This window comes from Hippichthys cyanospilos, chromosome 3, assembly GCF_059441005.1.
Source record: "Hippichthys cyanospilos isolate Australia breed blue-spotted pipefish chromosome 3, RoL_Hcya_1.0, whole genome shotgun sequence".
NCBI lineage: Eukaryota > Metazoa > Chordata > Actinopteri > Syngnathiformes > Syngnathidae > Hippichthys > Hippichthys cyanospilos.
The window spans coordinates 24701377-24719473 of record NC_142371.1 but is presented as its reverse complement, the minus strand read 5'-3'; the positions used below and the strand labels follow the sequence as shown (position 1 = coordinate 24719473).

The 18097-nt window shown below is 39.2% G+C and overlaps 1 protein-coding gene across 2 annotated transcripts in view; it reads right to left on the bottom strand.

Annotated features, from left to right (window-relative positions):
- The window catches only part of gabbr1a (gamma-aminobutyric acid (GABA) B receptor, 1a), a 56897-nt gene that overhangs the window by 11644 nt on the left and 27156 nt on the right, over nt 1-18097 (bottom strand). For both annotated transcript variants that reach the window (XM_088410569.1, XM_088410570.1), the window contains exons 9-16: nt 15227-15397; nt 13461-13562; nt 12055-12120; nt 11697-11888; nt 7301-7546; nt 6657-6720; nt 5060-5137; nt 15-165 (exon numbers count right to left, since the gene is read on the bottom strand). In XM_088410569.1, the coding sequence (XP_088266695.1) occupies nt 15-165; nt 5060-5137; nt 6657-6720; nt 7301-7546; nt 11697-11888; nt 12055-12120; nt 13461-13562; nt 15227-15397 (1070 nt within the window). The remainder of the gene's footprint in view (nt 1-14; nt 166-5059; nt 5138-6656; nt 6721-7300; nt 7547-11696; nt 11889-12054; nt 12121-13460; nt 13563-15226; nt 15398-18097) is intronic.

Sequence of the window (18097 nt, the reverse complement as noted above, 5' to 3'; positions counted from 1 at the left end):
GCGTGTACTCTTACCGCACGTTTCCATTGTAGATGTTAAAGGTGAGACACACAATGCCCAGTAGGATGCCGAGGCCGGCGAACACGGACACGGCCGCGAACAACTTCTGCGAAAGGAATCTGTATTCTTTCTCCACCACCGTGCGATCCGCTGGAGGCCCCGCCCCTTCAATGGGGAAATTGAGAACAAACCTATCAAGCGTTTGTGCATTTTTCCTAATCCATGGACTATGTAGATTGGCCTTTCTTTTTTTTTTTTTCTAAAACAAATCCAATTCAGAACGTTAGTAGGATATTGAATAAATGCCCTAAATGATCTAAAGCTGTTGGAACATTTATTCATTATAGTGCCCTGAACGTTGAATGAAAACTAGTGCGCTGCAAACAAAATAAAAGCTCTTTCAATACCAAAGACCTATTAATACCTTTACAGCCTCCAAACATTCAATCCCAGGCACTTATTTGCAGTATTTTGTTTTTTCAAACATTAGGATGAAGACAGGAATGAAAATAGTTGATACTGAATGAATTTATAATGAACATTAATGCAAGTGCAATACAACATAGGTAAATATTGTAATTATGCTAGCTAAGTATAAATAAAAAATAATTCAATTTTGCACAGATCAGATGCATCAGATTGACAGATATTCTGTGTTTAATTCAAAGTCACTGAACTCTGTTATGTCATCATTTGTTTATCAATCACGAATGATACTTATCGACTTGGTGAGATTAAATATCAAAAAGCAAACACTTGTTCACTCCAGGTAGATTTGTTAATAATTCAAGGTTTCTTTTCCAATTGTTATTAGGATTTTACTGTATAGGATAGTAAAAAAAAAAAATATATATATATATATATATTTGGCTCATTCATTGACATCAGTGGACATCTAAGATTCATTTTCACTGGATAAGCTCCTTATTACCTAGGCTGACAGCGAATGAGAAATATTCTACTGATCGGCTCTGTGATCATTTCTCATTTTTTCAAGACCCGTCCATCTATGATCGGCTCCAAAACTCCGATGATGTAAATCCTAAAATGAGTTCATATTTTCATTCAGCACCCTTGTCATTGAACTCTCCCGAGTAAATCTTTTATTAATATCCGCGCACACGCAAAATCGATATACACAGCATATATACCAAGTGAGTGTGAGTGGGCATGTTGTGTGCTAATTAAGAACGTGTAGCGCGGAGTTAACAGCAAATGATCCCGACGTGCTCGAGCTTCAAACCAACTTCATCGCTCACTAATGAAGTTCAACAAGGGCCAGATGGACCAAGAAAAGCTTGTCTTGCTTCTTCTTTCTTCTCAAGCCTCACTATGCTCAAATGTGTGTTTGTGCGCGCGTGTGTATGTTGGTGAACGGTATTGATGCGCAAGCATCTCTCTGTTTGTGAAAGAGAAAAATCATGTTATGATACAGTTCCCATTTGATGTCAAATATAGATTTTTGTGTCTATGTAAGAGAGAAATTGGGTGCGACGATGTGTGTGCGTGCGCTCGAGTGTGAGCGCCACGTGAAGCTGATGTGTCAGATGTCAGCATCGGGTGTCAGAGTGTCACCCCCATGGGCTCGTCACCGCGGTAACGCAGCCGATGTCTCAGCGGCGCCATCTGTCTGACGGCTGACAATATCTACTTCCCACATGACGCCTGCCCAGCGTGTGACATGTGAGACAAATAGTCAAGTTAGAGCAATCTTTTTACTGGTTGTGTTGAATCACTTTCTATCCATTATACAGAGATCTGATTTACAATTTCCTTTTTAGACAAGACACAAGCTTCGACTCGGGAGCTCTGTATGAAGGTAGGGAACTAAACTTGCTTCAAAACGAAGAATTTTGCAAACAGTGATCGATTCTTCAAATTTCTGTCAAATTGTAGATATTTAGAAATTTATACTGTTTATGTTGTGTAATTCAAAACATCACATATCTTTGCCTTAGAAGGGTCCACTTAGTTTAATGGTAACAAATGATGCAAAGTGTCAACGACAAGCTAAAAAATAGTATCTATCTTGAACACAAATGTTGGAGCAACACATGCAGACAGTATAAAAACCCTAACAGGAATATAGTCTCTATCCTATGCAAAAAAAAACAATTAACAACACTGAGGCAACTTATGGGAATCCACACATGGAGCGACACAATGACTATTAAAGTGAAACAAAAATAAAATGGTAAAAGCTGCTTGACTTAACTGGACTTAATTTAATTGTGGGATAATTCTGTTTTATTATTGATAAGAGCCATCCATCCATTGATTTTCTATAGTCGCTTATCCTTGCAAAGGTCACAGCCTTGCTTAGGGGGACACCCGCATGGGGCACAGGGTCAACCATTTATGCACCCAATCACACCTAAGGACAGTTTAGCGTGCATGATACACCTGCCACGGATGTTTTTAGAAAGTGGGAGGAAGCCGGAGTGCCTGGAGAGAACCCACGCAGGCTTGGGGAGAACATGCAAACTCCACACAGGAATGATGGAGCTAGCTAGAATTGAACTCGGGTCAATTAACTGTAAGGCAGACGTGCTAACCACTCATACCGAGCCGCCCTATAGAGAACATTCATTTTCAAATAAAAATGTATACATACTATGCAGTGCATACATACTATGTAGGAGCTTGTACGCATTTTCAAAGAAGCTTTTCCAGCACATTTTTTACACTTTCCTACTAGCTTGTGAATTGACTCTTTCCCCTGTTTTATCGTGTGACTGAGAAGAGCGTTCTGACTGAGGCAAGGGCGGATGCACCAGATTTTAAAAATAAAACTTCTTTCTGACATTTGTGATTGATCGAATACCCTATGCTGATTGGGGACCCCTGATTGATGGCACAACACTACCCACCACAACTTTTGAGCAGCATTTCTAATAGTGATGTACTTGTACCAAGTTTGACGCGTACACAACAATAACTGGATGCATAATGCACACGTGTGCATGTGCATGCGTGTTAACAATGCGGTGTCCTTGATTTAAGAGAAAGGTGGAGAGAAAAAGGGGAAAAACATGAGAACAGAGTGTTGCCATGGAGACGCAGCTCGGTAACAGTTGCCACAGCGATTAGAAGAGAGAGGCGAGCTGAAGTGGTTGTTAGGGGCGACTGTGGAGAGCTAGAGAAAGGAATGGAAGCAAGGAAGGAAGGAGAGAAGCAGGGAGGGAGTGACAGAGGGTGAGCAGTAGTTGGTGAAGGATTTTTATCGTGGACAGGGGGATACAGAGATGAAGGAGTGAAGGCAGAAAGAACGGTGGGACTGAAGGAGGTGGTAATGAAGGAGATGATGGATAAAGTGGGCAGGAAGGCATGTATTGATGGAGGGAGGAATGATGGAAGCAGATATGAGGGAGTGAAAGTCATGAAATAAGTCATGACAAAGGGAGAAGGTGGGGTAAGAAAGTAGGGAAGGAAGAAAATTAGGACAAAAGTCGACGGTTTATCGTGGTGTTAAAAAGTCAAGGTTTCAATAACCACTAATACCGACTACAATAGGCAATGAGCTCTTTTCCTTTTTGCTTAATCTTACAAAGAGGACGCTGAAACGGAGCAGAATATGATAGGCTGCTTGCAGAGCCACCTCTTTGAAAATAATTGGATGGAAATTGCTGTTTTTTTGTTGTTGTTTTTTTTTAAACCTTCTTGGAATGCATGGAGGATAAGGAGGAGGTTTTGGTATCAAACCGTTCGGACCTAAGCAGCGAGCTGGAGGACATGACACGTTTGCGTATCTAAAGCAATAAATACGCTCAATTGTGATGATGTTGCTCACTTCTGGGAGATGTTTGTAAAAAGTTTAACCAATCGAAATTAAGCTATGACGCTTCGTGCCTTTTTTAGATCTTACAAGATGGCTCTTAAGATGCACATTATTTATGCCCATGCTAGTCAAACAAACTTTGTACTTTTAAGGGGTACAATAGATAACATCCCACGTTATTTTGAAAATGTATCACATGAGGATTGTGCCCTATAGTGGACATTCATGGAAGTGCGGTGGGGCGGGGGACATGGTATCAATAGTGCTTGCAGAGTTGAGGACAATCTTTGTTTTTTTTTTCTTTTACCTTCTTTGCTTGCATCTTAAAAAAAACTCACCAATGATAGAGCACTGTGACTCGCTAAGAACAATTATAAAAAACAAGAACATACACAATTCATAATGTACGAAATATTCAAGATTTAGTTTAAGACTAAGTTTGTGTTCAATGAAAAAAAATTAGAGCTGTATTTTACCATGACGCCGTGATATTTTTGCACATGGTTACCACATCGTTAGAATCTAATATTGGCCCCGTCCCTAGATACAAGTAGCGCTGAAAGAGAAATAGCGATCCGCAGCTCACTGAATGAGCATGAAAGTCGTCCTCTTTTGCTTCTGCCTTCAACAGTAACAGATCATTTCCTTCAAGTGTTTCTGAAAAAAGGTCAGCTCTTCATGGATTACAACTACAAAGACCCGTGGCACACTACAGTCCAAATGTGTCAGCTCACCAAGGAGGCCCAAAATGGTCTGGCTGACCCCAAAAACAACACAACTGTCACTGGACAAAAGTATTGGGGCACAAACGTTGAAAACGATATTGATATCCGTTTCTTTAACCAATTACAATTCTAATGATCGGCATTTTTCTGCTCTCTGGTTGGTTGGCCAGACCGAGCAAGGTTTGACAAGCATAATGCGTCATTCTACACACTTTAACTTATTGAATCCCAGACACACATTTTTATATTTTTTAAGCATCTACTCTAGACAATCTATCCTAGGTTAAATATATGTACTGGTATATTAAAAAAAAGGACCTGGGATTGAATGGCTGGACTGTTGAGAAAAAAAAAAAAAGTAAAAAAAATGCCTAGGTCTTTTGACATTTGATAGTCAGCATCTATGCAGTGTGCATTTAAATGATTTTTCTTTAAAAGTTAAACAAATTGTGTTCTTGCTAGTGCCTGATGCACAACAAGAGGATTGGTGCAATTTAGTACCAAGGGAAGAGTGGAAGTTTTAAGAAAAGGAAGCGGGCAGAATTCCTCCACTCACCAATCCAGACGTCCTTGCCAAACCACGAAAGGTTCTTCTGAGAGCTGTCGTAATAGCCGATTTTCTTGTAGCTGCCCTCTGGAGGAGGAAGAAGAATTTTCCACAGCATTAAAAAAAACAAAAACAACAACGAGCAGTTGATTCTGTTTTTGAACAATTAAAGTGGAACCTCAAAAGTAGAACACCACCAGTCATTAATTATGTGAATTCTATTTAATCGTCTAATTGCATTTGTATTTATTTTATGACGTATTTATTTAATGGCTTATCTATTTGCTTGATTACATTTTCAATCATTTTATGCCATGATTATTTTATTTATGCAATGAAATAATCTCAATTTTACTCACTTAAATGTCATGCTTTTTAATTTCTTTTAAATTAATTTAATCAAAATCTCATTTACTTAATGGTATTTTTATTAAAGTAAGGTCTTCCTTTTTTATTTATTTATTGTTTGAAGTGTGTGTTGCAATCATGCAGGAAAAAACGATGCAGGTTATGGAGTGACTGGCGAAAGTGTAAAATGTCTGCGTTGGTAAAAGCGCTTTTTATAGGTTCCATGTGTACATCTGTAAATAAATAATTTTGTCGTTGAAATCTCCTTCTGATTTATTTTGTTGTTTCATAGTTTGGGACGCATACCAAAATAAAAATATTGTACTGTTTTGTTGCAAATTTAATTTTCTCAGCTTTTTAGTCAGAAACTGGACTTTTTGTGAAATAAACCAATGTTCTACTACCGGTGAGGAATTTAGGCTGGAAACCAACTTGTTTTGTGTTGAAAGAAGAGTAAAACTATAAATCAAAATAAATGATATCTCACAGGGTCTCTTTATATCGCATATTTGTCACATATCCCCTCGTCCTGCGAACTGGCTGCTCAGTAAAATTCCCTCGTTTTACACCTTATTGGATGGTGTAGTAGGTGTCACCAATGAAGTGCACTTCAATAAGTCTCTTCACTCCAGTGCTTTTCATGTTAAGAATGAAAATGTGCATGAAGAAAAGAGGGATGAAAAAGGCGGAAAAAAGGAGAAGGACAAACACAAAGGAGAAGGGGAGAAAAAAGGAGCTTATGTGGCGGCCTTGACCAGGAATACTGATGAGCTCCCTCGCAAAGACGTTTTTTTTTTTTCCCCCGCGGATTCATGTCAGGTCATTTTACTGTGCGGGCAAAATTACCTTTGACACCTCCACACAGCCGACGTGAGGCTGGAGTGTGAAGGGGGCTCATCTTTTAAGGAAGCATGAGAGAGCGTGAATAATAATCATCACTAAAAGACGTTAGGTGACAAACTGCAGCCTGGTGGCCTGTCGCGCTAATCCGGCATCAAACTGCATCAAGCACGTTTTTTTTTCCCCTCAGCGCAATTATACAAGATAAACAAGCAGGCGAAGGATGTTGAGAACTTGTTTCCCAAATAAGGATTTTACCCAAACACGAATGGGGATCCATACTTGATTTTCAGAGTATAGTAATTTTCATTGACCCTTTCACATTTCTTGATGCATTGCAGCAATTCAACTCAATTTCACAGCATTTCAGTTTTGTTTTAGCTCATCAGCATTGTTTTTCCATTCAAATGATCATTACCTTGGAGCTGTTCAATGAGGGTCATGGCCATCCTGGAACCTTGTGCATCGAAAACCACCTGGCCCTATAAGACAAGCGCACATATTTAAGGACAAATGCAGAAATCTCAATTTCATGCTATTTCATCTTAGTTCTCGTGGCATTCGGAATTTTCCGTCATTTTCTATGAAGTTTATGGTAAAACTCAGATAGAAGTTAAACTAAAGAAAATATTACAAACTGACAATACAGAGAGATAGCTCTTCTTGCCTATATATGCGGGCATTATAGCGTTTGGACACCAGTGTTTACCTGAGTACATTCCTAGTTTATTCTGATAACTCCATCCATCCATCCATTCATAGTCACTTATCATCACAAGGTTCGCAGGCTTGTTGGCTAAACTGGTTCCCAGCCAATTGCAGGGCAAACAGAGACAAACAAAAATTCATGCACCCAATCACACCTAAGGACAATTATATATGTCCAATACACCAAGCTGGAGTGCCCATAGAGAACCCACGGCCAGAGGGCAAGAGCTAGGTGGATTTGAACTCATGTCCCTGAACTGTGAGGCGGACATGCAAACCACTGCCCCACGAGCCGCCCAATCCAATAACCGACATGGACAACTTTCAACTTTGAAAATGAATTTGCAGACCTACCGAAACGCCTTCAAAAGAGCTGGTGTTTAGTGCACGGTAGATTTCAGATGTAATGTCTTTGTTGTTGTAGTTGAAGTCTTCGAGCCGTCTGCCCTTGGCCTTGAGAGGCGCCACCGTCTTATTAAGGGCCAGCGCCAGGGCCCAGATGGCATCGTAGGCCAACGGGGCCTCCTGGAAGCCGCCTGTTTCCTCAGGATTTTTGACGCCCAGGCGAGATATCAAAGCAGCCAGAAACTCTTGGGATGTCTGAATGAAGAAAATACAGCACAGAAAGGAATTAGATGAGGAAACCGCCCTTCTGAAGCTTTTGTTTTCTTTTACATAAAATATATACTAGATATGTAAACTGAATATGAAGATACAGAACAAGCTAAATCACACAGCAAACGGAAAACGGAAGAATTCAAAACAAGGGTAAACATGTGAAGTGCTTTTCAGAAGTGGCGCAGAATTAGCAACAATTCTCATTCACAAGTAGAGTAAATGTATCACTTCTTTTTGACTGCACATTCGAAAAAAATAAATAAATAAATAAATCAGAAAACACTAACATTTAGTGACAGTAATAGTCCCTTAAACATAAGCACCAATGTAGCAGCCGTACCACCAATGTAGCAGCCGTAGCTAAGAGTTGAGAGTTTGTTTACAGTGCTGATGCTATCTTCGGATTGGTAACACTGCTAATTTGTTGAAGCCGGGTGTGTCTGTCCTGGACAGTTTATCACGACTACATACGTTCATAAACGTGTGCCTTTATGATGGCAAATCTAGCTCATAGTTTTAACATCGCAAACGCTCTCTTTAAAGGGATGCTACATTCATTTATCCATTTTCAATAGTCTAAAATTCATTTGATAATGAAATTACTTTTAACTCAATGATGCATTTACAATAGAAAAGTAATAGCACAGTTCATAACACTGAAGTGGCTGTTGTGCCAAATCTCCATATTTCTGCATGAGGTACTTCAGGAGCAGAACAGCACAAAATATTTCAAATTGATTTCAATTTCCATAATTTAAGTTTTGTCAGGAGTATTGAGCTAATAGCACAGCCAATGCTTCACATTTTAGCCAATTTTTACATTTCTCTCAGTTGTAGTTAAGCAGCAGAATTTTCAAAAGTGCTACTGTGAGTTTTTGACTCAGAGAACTTTGGACCCTACTGACAAGGCTCAAATAAATTTGGCGTCCTATTACAGCGCCAGCATGTGATCAAATTAGAAATGTACCAAAAGGTGTCAAATCTTTAATTCGGTGGTTCAAGGGCGATTATTTAAATGTGCCACCATTTACGTTTTGTACAGCGCATTTGAATTAGGTCACTTTGGGGGTCTCCTCCGCCATATGGTCGATTGCTTCGAAAGGTAAAAACATAGCCAATGTCACAAAGTTGCAAGTTTTGTAAAATGTTCACCTTCCAGCATACAGTGATTCAGAAGCAAGAAGCGAAAAAAATTAAAAGAAAAAAAGCGGTGAAAAAAAAACAATGTGTCAATCAAGCAGCATTTGTCTGCAAAATGTCACTTTAACGCAGACCCAAGATGTAATGATGGCCACAAAACAACCGCATTAAGTCTGATAGGATTCCATCAAAACACCTCGCCACCTGTTTTGGGGCATAAATGAGCCCCCGGGTGATTTGTCAGCTCGGTCCTCTCGGCAGCGAGCAATTAAGCTAATCTGCGAGCGCTCATGTGTGACGGCAGATTATTGCTCGCAATCACCAAGATGTCCCCGAGGATTCCCCCGGAGGCCCACGCGCAAGTCCAATTCGGCTCTCTGACAAGTCCAATTCATTAAAAAATTCCACCTTGGCATTTAAATGTGACGTGCGATCCCACCGCCTCCAGTGCTTGCTGCGCCGGCCAAGAAATGTGCCAATTTCAAACTTGCAAATTGAATTGGAAAATCCAGTGATTGCGAGTACGCATCTATCCGGGACGCCCTGTGGAGGAGTGCATCAACGATAAAGCAGCAGGTAGCAGAAGGTAGCGGCAGGTGCGCTTTTTAATACAAACAACAGATGCCGAGGGAGAAAAAAAATTGCAAGGACGAGGCGAGGCGGGTAAACATGAAGAATAAAAGTCAACGCAGCGGCAGTCAGAAAAGGTCAATGAGAAGATTTGAACCTTCAAAGACTCCAAAAAATATTATTTTCCGTAATGTCGCTCTCGAGTGTGAGAGCCTTTTGTGTCCAAATGTGCTCAATTTTATATTTGTTCACAAATCAATAAAATTGGTCTGTTCCCACTTGATGTTATTTTCACAAATAAGTAACCCGTTTAAAGAGAAAAAAATAGTTTGAGAACAAATCAATTTACTCTCTTCAACACGCAACTGTCTAAGGAGTGTGTAAAATTCTGCTTCTTCCTTGACTTTGTGGGAGCTGTGCAGCATTACGTCACCTTAAGATTGAAAGCCTGGATTGTTTTGGGGCAATAAAGAGTAAATATATGGTTGAGAGCAACCACATTTTCAGTCTCTGAAAAATTTCGTACAAAAATGCAAAATGCAAAAAAAATTCCTTTTTTTTTTTTCAAACCAAAACAAAACATCTGAAATTGGATGTGATGAATTTCACAAAAGCACAGCGGGTCAGGAAAAGTCATGGCTCTAAGGCCTTTGAACAAGAGCCTGGGAATTTTTTTAAATCACATTGGTGACTAACTCACTAACGAACTAAGTAACTAACTAAAAGATTGGTAAAAATAAAATTGAAGACAGCCTGGTGGTTAAGCGGCAAATAATGCAGGCAATTAACCCCACATTTAAAGTGCTGAAATCCTGAAAATGGTCAAATATTTGAATGAAAGTTAGGAATAAAAAAAAAAAAGAAATGACATGTCAATAGTTTGACATAAATGTGTACATTTTTTGGCCACAAAAGTGTCCAAAGAGTAGTGGTAAGTTTGAGGATGATGATGTCCTTTTTTCTTAGAAAAGCTAAATATGGTCACCCCACTTAAGAGGCTTTAGATTACATCACTGCTGAGATGAGCAAAAGGAAAATGCTGACCAAAAAAAAAAAAAAAAAACCCACCAAAAAAAAAAAAAAAAAAAAAAAGAAAAGGCGAGCATTTATTTTTTCCCCTCGAGGAGAATACCTCCTTCTGTTGGGGAGATTTAGCAAACATATTGTTGATAAACAGCTCAGAATATTTATCGGTGGCTAAACGCTGAGGCACAGTGACTGTGCAGCAAACACTTTTACATGACAATGAATTACTTGAATAAATTTCACATTGGCAAGCGTGCTGCTAAACTATTGCCAACAGTGCAAAATATCAAGGGAAAAATACACAGCGATAATCTTCACATCAGTCTTATTCTGAGCAAAAAAGGGACGCTGGATTGCGGCACCTACAGCTAGCTTAGGGACCACCAAATAAAAATAGAATATTCATGATCTCAATTTAGTTGTATTTTCCAAGAAAACATAAGAAAACCTAGAGCTAGCAGTCACAATGTAAAAACGATATTTAAGTTTTAGGATGCGTGTTTTTTCTGTCTCACAGCACACGAATTTGTTCAATGTGTTGCTTTTGTTGGTCAAAACATGAGGCAGTACTCAAAGGAAATATTACTTGGCAAACCTCTACCCATAGAGATCTAACACATGCCATCATCTAAATTTCAAAGAGAAGGGATGGCTAATATAGTAATCAGCAGCTAACAAATCACCGTGCAAAATCAATATTGTGTGTATTATCGTTTGTTATTTTTTATAGCTAATGCTAGTTGGCAAGTAAAAATGTGATATTTCACATCTGAATGAAGTCTTTTTGTCAACAAAAGGCTAATGTCCACTAACACTTAACGCAAATGTTAACCGGCAAATGAAAAACATGATATTCATCTGAATTAAGTCTTATTTTCTAAGACCAATAGCTCGCGTCGCCCACCGCTAATGCTAACTGTAGAGCATCTTCTCGGCTGCGCTGCTCAAAAGACTATCTGCGTTCGTTTGGCCGCCTTAAATGTCACAAATTATCCAAACTGTTACTGGAGGACAAAGTCAGAGCAGAGTCATTAAAATTCTGTCTGAGTGTCATAATGATAACGATAATGTCATACATTTTACGACAAACCATCCAATTAAAGTGGCAATACTTCCCGGGGCCGGACCTGACTGCAACCTTAATAAACTGTGTTAACAACGCAGCATTAACATCGTGGTGCTTATCGGTTATAAAATAACCTAAAGGTGATAATGGACTTTGCAGACCCGGCTGTCCCAAATTGAGTATTTTTCTATTATGTAGCCATAATTTAAGGACATGTTGAAAGTGTGTAGCCCACCAGCTGAATTGGCTCCGGAACACTTGTGAGCCTTAACAAATTGAGGCAAAATTCATATAAATGAAGCTAACCAAAATAGTATTTTTTGCACCCACCATGTTGGATACGCCGCGTACGGTCTCGGGATTAAGCATGACGATCTCGGTGGTCACATGACCTTCCACAGCCTCTGCCATGTTCTCCACCGTACAGTTGATAGCCGGGTCCTTGATCTTGAACCAGTTGTCGGCGTACCAGCCGATCAGGAACCACACGTACTTCTTCCCGTAGAGTTTCTCCTTGTACACCTGCGGGGGAGGTCAAGCTCCGTCATTGGTTCTGGTCAAGCGTTGTAAAGCTGGGTCAAAGCACTAAGCTACATTAACAACCTAAATTCTAGTATTTGAATAAATGCAGAAATTCTACTAGTTTATCCATTGGAATGAATAATTAAGGAGAAAATTAGGCACTCACTTCACAAAATACCTTCCTGGCTTCAGTCTCATAAAACAGACCCACGATGATCCTGGCGTCCTGACGCTGAGAACAAGATAAGGAACAAAAAATGCTTGCTTATAAAATGTTAACAGGCTTATGTCTCCAAACATGAAAATGGAGATGATGATATATTCAAATTCTAGACCTAATTCCTTTTAAAAAAGTATACAGTACCACAAGACCATTTGACAATGTTGCAGCAAATTTCATGTTGCCATGTTTAAAACACGTGCGGCACACTTATCTTGCAACCGTGCGCATTGTCTACTAATCACTTATTTTTATACACTTTGATTGCAATTTGAAACTTTTGGCTGCTGAGAAATTAAAGTCAAGACCTTGAGGTTGTTTTTGTAGCTATCCCCAAATGGACTTCTGTCAAAAATTCTGATTCTCATCTATGACGCAAAACTAATCACCCCAACATAAACTTGGTTTTGTAAAAACGCATTACCGATATATATTTTTTTGGTATTTTATTATTAAAAATAAATGATAAACTAGTCAATCATTAAAATTTAAATGTTACCCTATTCTTTTTTTCTTCCTTGGCTAGTTTCCTCTTTTAGTCGAGCCTGATTGCTTAATCAGCCGGATGATTACGGCACTTCAAAAATCAGCCTCCCATAAAAATCGGCCAAAATTTGCCAATTACTTTAACATTTTACCTTTATCTACTCTAACCATTTATAGCATTGCATTCAAAACAAGGGAACTCTTAATATGTTCATTATAGCGGTACGCTGTAGCAGCTTAGCTAACCGACATGTTTATGTGATTAGGAGGGAAAACATTCTTACCAAAGTCAATGAATTAACATTGAAATTACATTTTACCATAATCATTTGTTTACATTCTTTGCCAAAATACGTGCTATTATTGCTCAGTAGACGATCAGTTAGTCTCACTCTTAGACTAGCTCTTTTTTTCTGTTGGTCAAAATCCCCGGGAGCACAATGCTGCCTCTTACAGCTCACTCCAGGTACTACATCATGTTAAATTCGATTACGACAGATTTTCGGTTGGGCGGACATTAACCGCTAGCATCTTAATCACTCCTAAAACTAGCCTAGCATCGCCATTCTATTTTTTTTTTTTGTCAGTCTAGATCCGTCAAAGCAGGTCAGTCTTCATACCACATTGGACATAGAGAAATATGTGAAATGAATACAGAGAGCAAATACGCGCTTTTGACCTTCAGAGTGCCAAAAGCTCAGGAGTATCTCATTAACACTGCACATTAATTTCTGCCAACTGGCGTCCATGCTAATGATATTTGCAGCTGTGATGTGAGAGTGCCTGGAAGAGAGGATGTTGGGGGGCAGCGGTGGGGTGTTGACGCGGGTTGGCTGACAGCTGAGGTGAATTTTTAATCAAAGCACCTTCAGGTTTTTGACAGCCACAGCCGGGTCGGTTAGGAAGCTCTGGCGAACGCTGATCTCGATGCCGGCCTCTTTGACTCGCTGCTCCAGATCGTCCAGAGTCTGACGGACAGATGGAAACAAAGGCATAGGGAAAACATCAAAAGCGGAACGGGAGCTCGCGCCCGAGAAGACGCCAGATAAGGGGACACAAGTAAAAAGCCGCTAGCAGTGGTGGTAAAAAACAAAACAAAAAAGGAAAAAGCGGATCATTAACCTCCATTAAAGTGGCGCACATTAAACGTCTCTGTATTGACCGCCACGTCTGGGAGAGAAGCACGGAACGATCGATGCTCTTTCGCCACCAATATTCCAACAAATATGTTGAAAGGGAGTCCAATAATTACCAAGAGTGATTGCTGGAAAGAGCAACAAGGCCATAAACAAACACCAAGAATACGCTCCATGGCCAATTAAAACAATCCGATGTGAAGCGAACAACATCAATGCGACCGTGTGAAAAAAGTGATTAAAACATGAACAAAATCAAGCATCCATTTGCGCTTTAACGAGACTAGCTTTCCTGCTTGTTATTTTCCTCTTATTGTAAAAAATGACACCACTTCTTCTAAATACAGTCATGGGACTTGAGCGGAGTGGACTTATATCGCGTTTTCTACACCATATGGTGCTCGACGCGCTTTACATCGACTTACATTCACGGGATAACGTTAGCTTGTTAAATAAGAGAGGAAGCAATTTCCATCATGAAATTCATCAAGAGCAGCTTTCCAGATTCGGAGTCAGACGCTGATGAATACACAGAAAAAATAGACCTGAAAAAGATCAAAGCTCGGAGAAGGCCATTTCAGAAGAGTCATATGTTCTGCTCTTAGCCATTCTTAGAAGCTTTTAGCGATGTTTTGGCTCAGCCGTCCTTGACATGTGACCGAGACCAAGCTTTATGACACAAGGTAGCAAATTTCTCTCGAGGGATTTCATTGTTTCCAGCAAAGATTAAAGACAGGCAAACCTAGGACATAACAGTCTCCTCCATATTTCACAGTAGGAAATATGGAGTATGATGGGCCATGCCAAAGAAAAAAACAAAAATCCACTTTTGTTCCAATGTTGCATTCTCCCAGAAGCCGTGTGGCTTGTCACATGTGGTTTGGCCATCTTTTTTTTTCAACAGTGGTGTCCTTCTTGTTCGTCTCCCATTAATTCCACTTTGACACACACAATAGCTGAAGCAATCTAAGGCTGAAAAGGGTCCTCAAGTTATTTGAATACCTTGGTTAAAAATAATGCTTGCATTTTTTTTTCTTGCCCCAGAAACCCACTTATCGGTTTAAGAAAAAATATGCCAAGCCAATCGCAACGACAATTGTTAATGATCCGCATGACAGAAAAACATACCAGAATGGTAAGAACAACTAGAAAATAAGCCTTAATTTACCAAATATGGACATGAATGGCTTCTACTGCTTTCTACAGCAACTGCTGTTCCGAAATCATAATCAATCACCAATTCGTGTTGCTAACAAACGACATAATCACACTAACATTTGACGAGAAGTCTCGTCATTGGCACACAACTGGTATTTTCGAAGACGAGATTTCTCGTCTGTGGCACCGAAAGAGTTAAGAAGACAATCGTGATGCAAACTGTACGACACTCCTTGGTCAAACGTGTCACAATGATCAAATAATTTTCGATGAATTTCAGGCCTGTTTGTTTCATTTGCCTGTCAGATTCCATATGGCCGGCGATGCGCGGTACCGACCGAGGTGAAGACTTCAGTGGTCTGCTGGATGGTAGCGATGCGGGTCCATTTCCACTTCTGGAAGAGTTGAACCCGGGTGGGGTTATGCAGCGTGGCTGACGGGTGCGTGCGGAAGAAAGTAGGGAAACGCTGGCGGTTGGACAAGGCCGGCGAACTGGAGCCATACGAAAGCTGTGAAGAAGAACACTGGACATAAACTTCGAAGAGGTCGGGAAGGCGGGGCAGCGCTAAATGCCAAATGTCCGACGTTTCAAACAATTAGTCTCACGATGACAAGTAAAAGGAAAAACCTTCAACAGATCTCTTTAAAAATGAGAAAGGTGGCATTTAGGAAACCATTACGGACGTTCCCTCTCCCCTCTGTGATGGATGTCAGACACGTCGGACAATGTGTGCTCTTCACAATAATAGTAATAACGCATTCCTGAGAGTGCAGCAGGGAGATAATGTTGTTCACATGGCATATAAGTGACGTCCAATCAGAACAAAGACGCTGTCAGACGATTTGAAGGCGCAAGTACAGCAATTCAATAACAATAAGAACTAAGATCTCCATCCAGGAGGTTCTGGTGACATGACATTAAAATGCTGGTGAGGTATGATTTTTATCCTGTCCAATCTGGTATGGGATTGATCTGACATGATTTAGATTCACTATGAAATTTGCCATACAATTTTCATACATCCATATTATAAGACCGAGCCTGTTCATTGGTGTCCACTATAGTGGACGTTTGTTTATCCTTGATTTTATTGCCGTCACTTAGTTGCTGCCAACGTCAATTTAAGGCCAATCTGAAATCATATTCTATTAAGGACGCTGAGAAACCGCTAATCTATTATACCGTCATTATATGATACGGTAAAAGTCACTGGTGTTGCTGGTTAGCTACTAGCTAGCCATTAGGTGCGAATTTAGAATAATGAAAGCTATGGTAAATAAAATGTAAAATGAAAAACAATCACAATTTCAAATGAGGAATAATGATAATATGTAATAATAATAATAATAATCTAAAGCAAAGGTGGGCTTCTGTTATAGGTGTAAATACATGGCATGGTTATGAAAATTATTTGAAAATATGTGGTTCAATCAATGCATTGAAAAGAATATCACAACGTCAAAGTACTGACCAAATAATATTTTCTATTCATTTGATTATAGATTTAATTTTCTTTCTTGAGATTAGCATTCTATTGGGGTATTTTTCTTTGCTGAAATATGTTTTTTTTATTTTTTAAGTAAAACGTGCACTGGGCTGGTAACCTTTCGCTTCATCCTACACCTTCTCGATTGGCGAAAGGAAAAAACAAAATCGATATGGCCTGTGTTTTTGATTGAATCTCATGGAATAATCTGAATAATAATTACAATATAACAATAATAACAAGCCAATATTATTTTGATTAGATGTCTTTTATATTTGATATGATTTCGAAACAAGGCTACAAAGCTTAAAAAAGAAGTTGCCTCATATTGATTTAGAAGACGTGAAATGAAATATTGCTGGAGTTTGACACATTTGAGTATTTTACATCTGATCAATGCCAGAACTAAAACACAACCTGTTTTGAAGCCAAGCGAAAGGAAACTTTAATAACCCAAAATGTCACTCACTGGAAAGCTTGAGGCGTTCCCCAACAGAAGAATTAGACTAAAGCCGCAGCTATCCACCATTGGTGAGCATGATCCCACTTTTCCCCAGTAAAACCTCAAACAATATCTTTTAATTCCAACCCATCGGGTCTCCTTCAGCCTTCTAGCAGCAATCAATGCTCAACAGGGCTTTTAGAAACGGATACACAGGACCATATAAAAGAGTGAAGAGAGGAGCTGATTAATACCCTCTTTTTGATCCAGGAACCAGAGGTTTTTCTTTGCCTGAGCTACAAAGAGGCACCTGCAGGCAGAGGTAGCAAAAGTACACACACACTCTTAGCTAATGTAGAAAAACGGATATTGGAAAAAAAGATATCTGGCAAAAGCACTGATTCAACTCAAGCAATAAAGAAAAAATACGAACTATATGAGTCATTTTCAAAGCAGAGTTCCGCATATTATCGGCTGTTTTAGAGCACTCACAGAATATTGCGTTCTGTCACAAAACAGTATAAGCACAGATCCTCACCAGAAAGAAAATGTTTCAAGCTTTGTTTCATTTGTAGTAATCAGCGCTCAAACATGAAAAAAAAAACTTTTGTCACCACACACATTTTCGACAAACTACCAGAACACATACAATCATAAATAACCTTTCAATATTCTTCTGAGACTGAGTCAAATAATTTGTTGTCCAGTACCGTCCGTCATGCATGCTTCATCTTCATTTCCATCAATATCAGATATTTCTTTTACTTTTTTACTTTGTATATATATATGTATGATTTTTATAATTCTATATATAATTTTATTTATAGAAAACAAGAGGGTAGGACTACACAATTTGTGAACTTCGTCCTACTCCTTTGAACATATAACTAAACTTATAGCAGTGCTTCTTAGTTCTCAAATAGTGGGGCAGATGACCCCGGGGAAAAGACTTTATTTTTGTCATGAGAAATGTAATTGTGATAAAATAAGAATTTCCTTTTTTTTTTTTTTTTTTTTAAAGTTTCAGGCACTTTTATTTTAGGATATTTTTTCAGCTTCAGACTAACCTGTGACTCATATACAGTAAATGCTGTAATGAAGAATAAACAATTGTTTAAAGTCGATATATATTGCTTTTTTCTTTTGTTAATAAGGACACAGGCTCAGAAATACTAATGCATTTTTTATACATGGCAATATTATTTGTAGTCAGCGTGTCGAGAGGGGTGGGGGAGCGTGAAAAGTTTTCTCTGTGGGGCTTGGCAAAATCTAATTGAGAA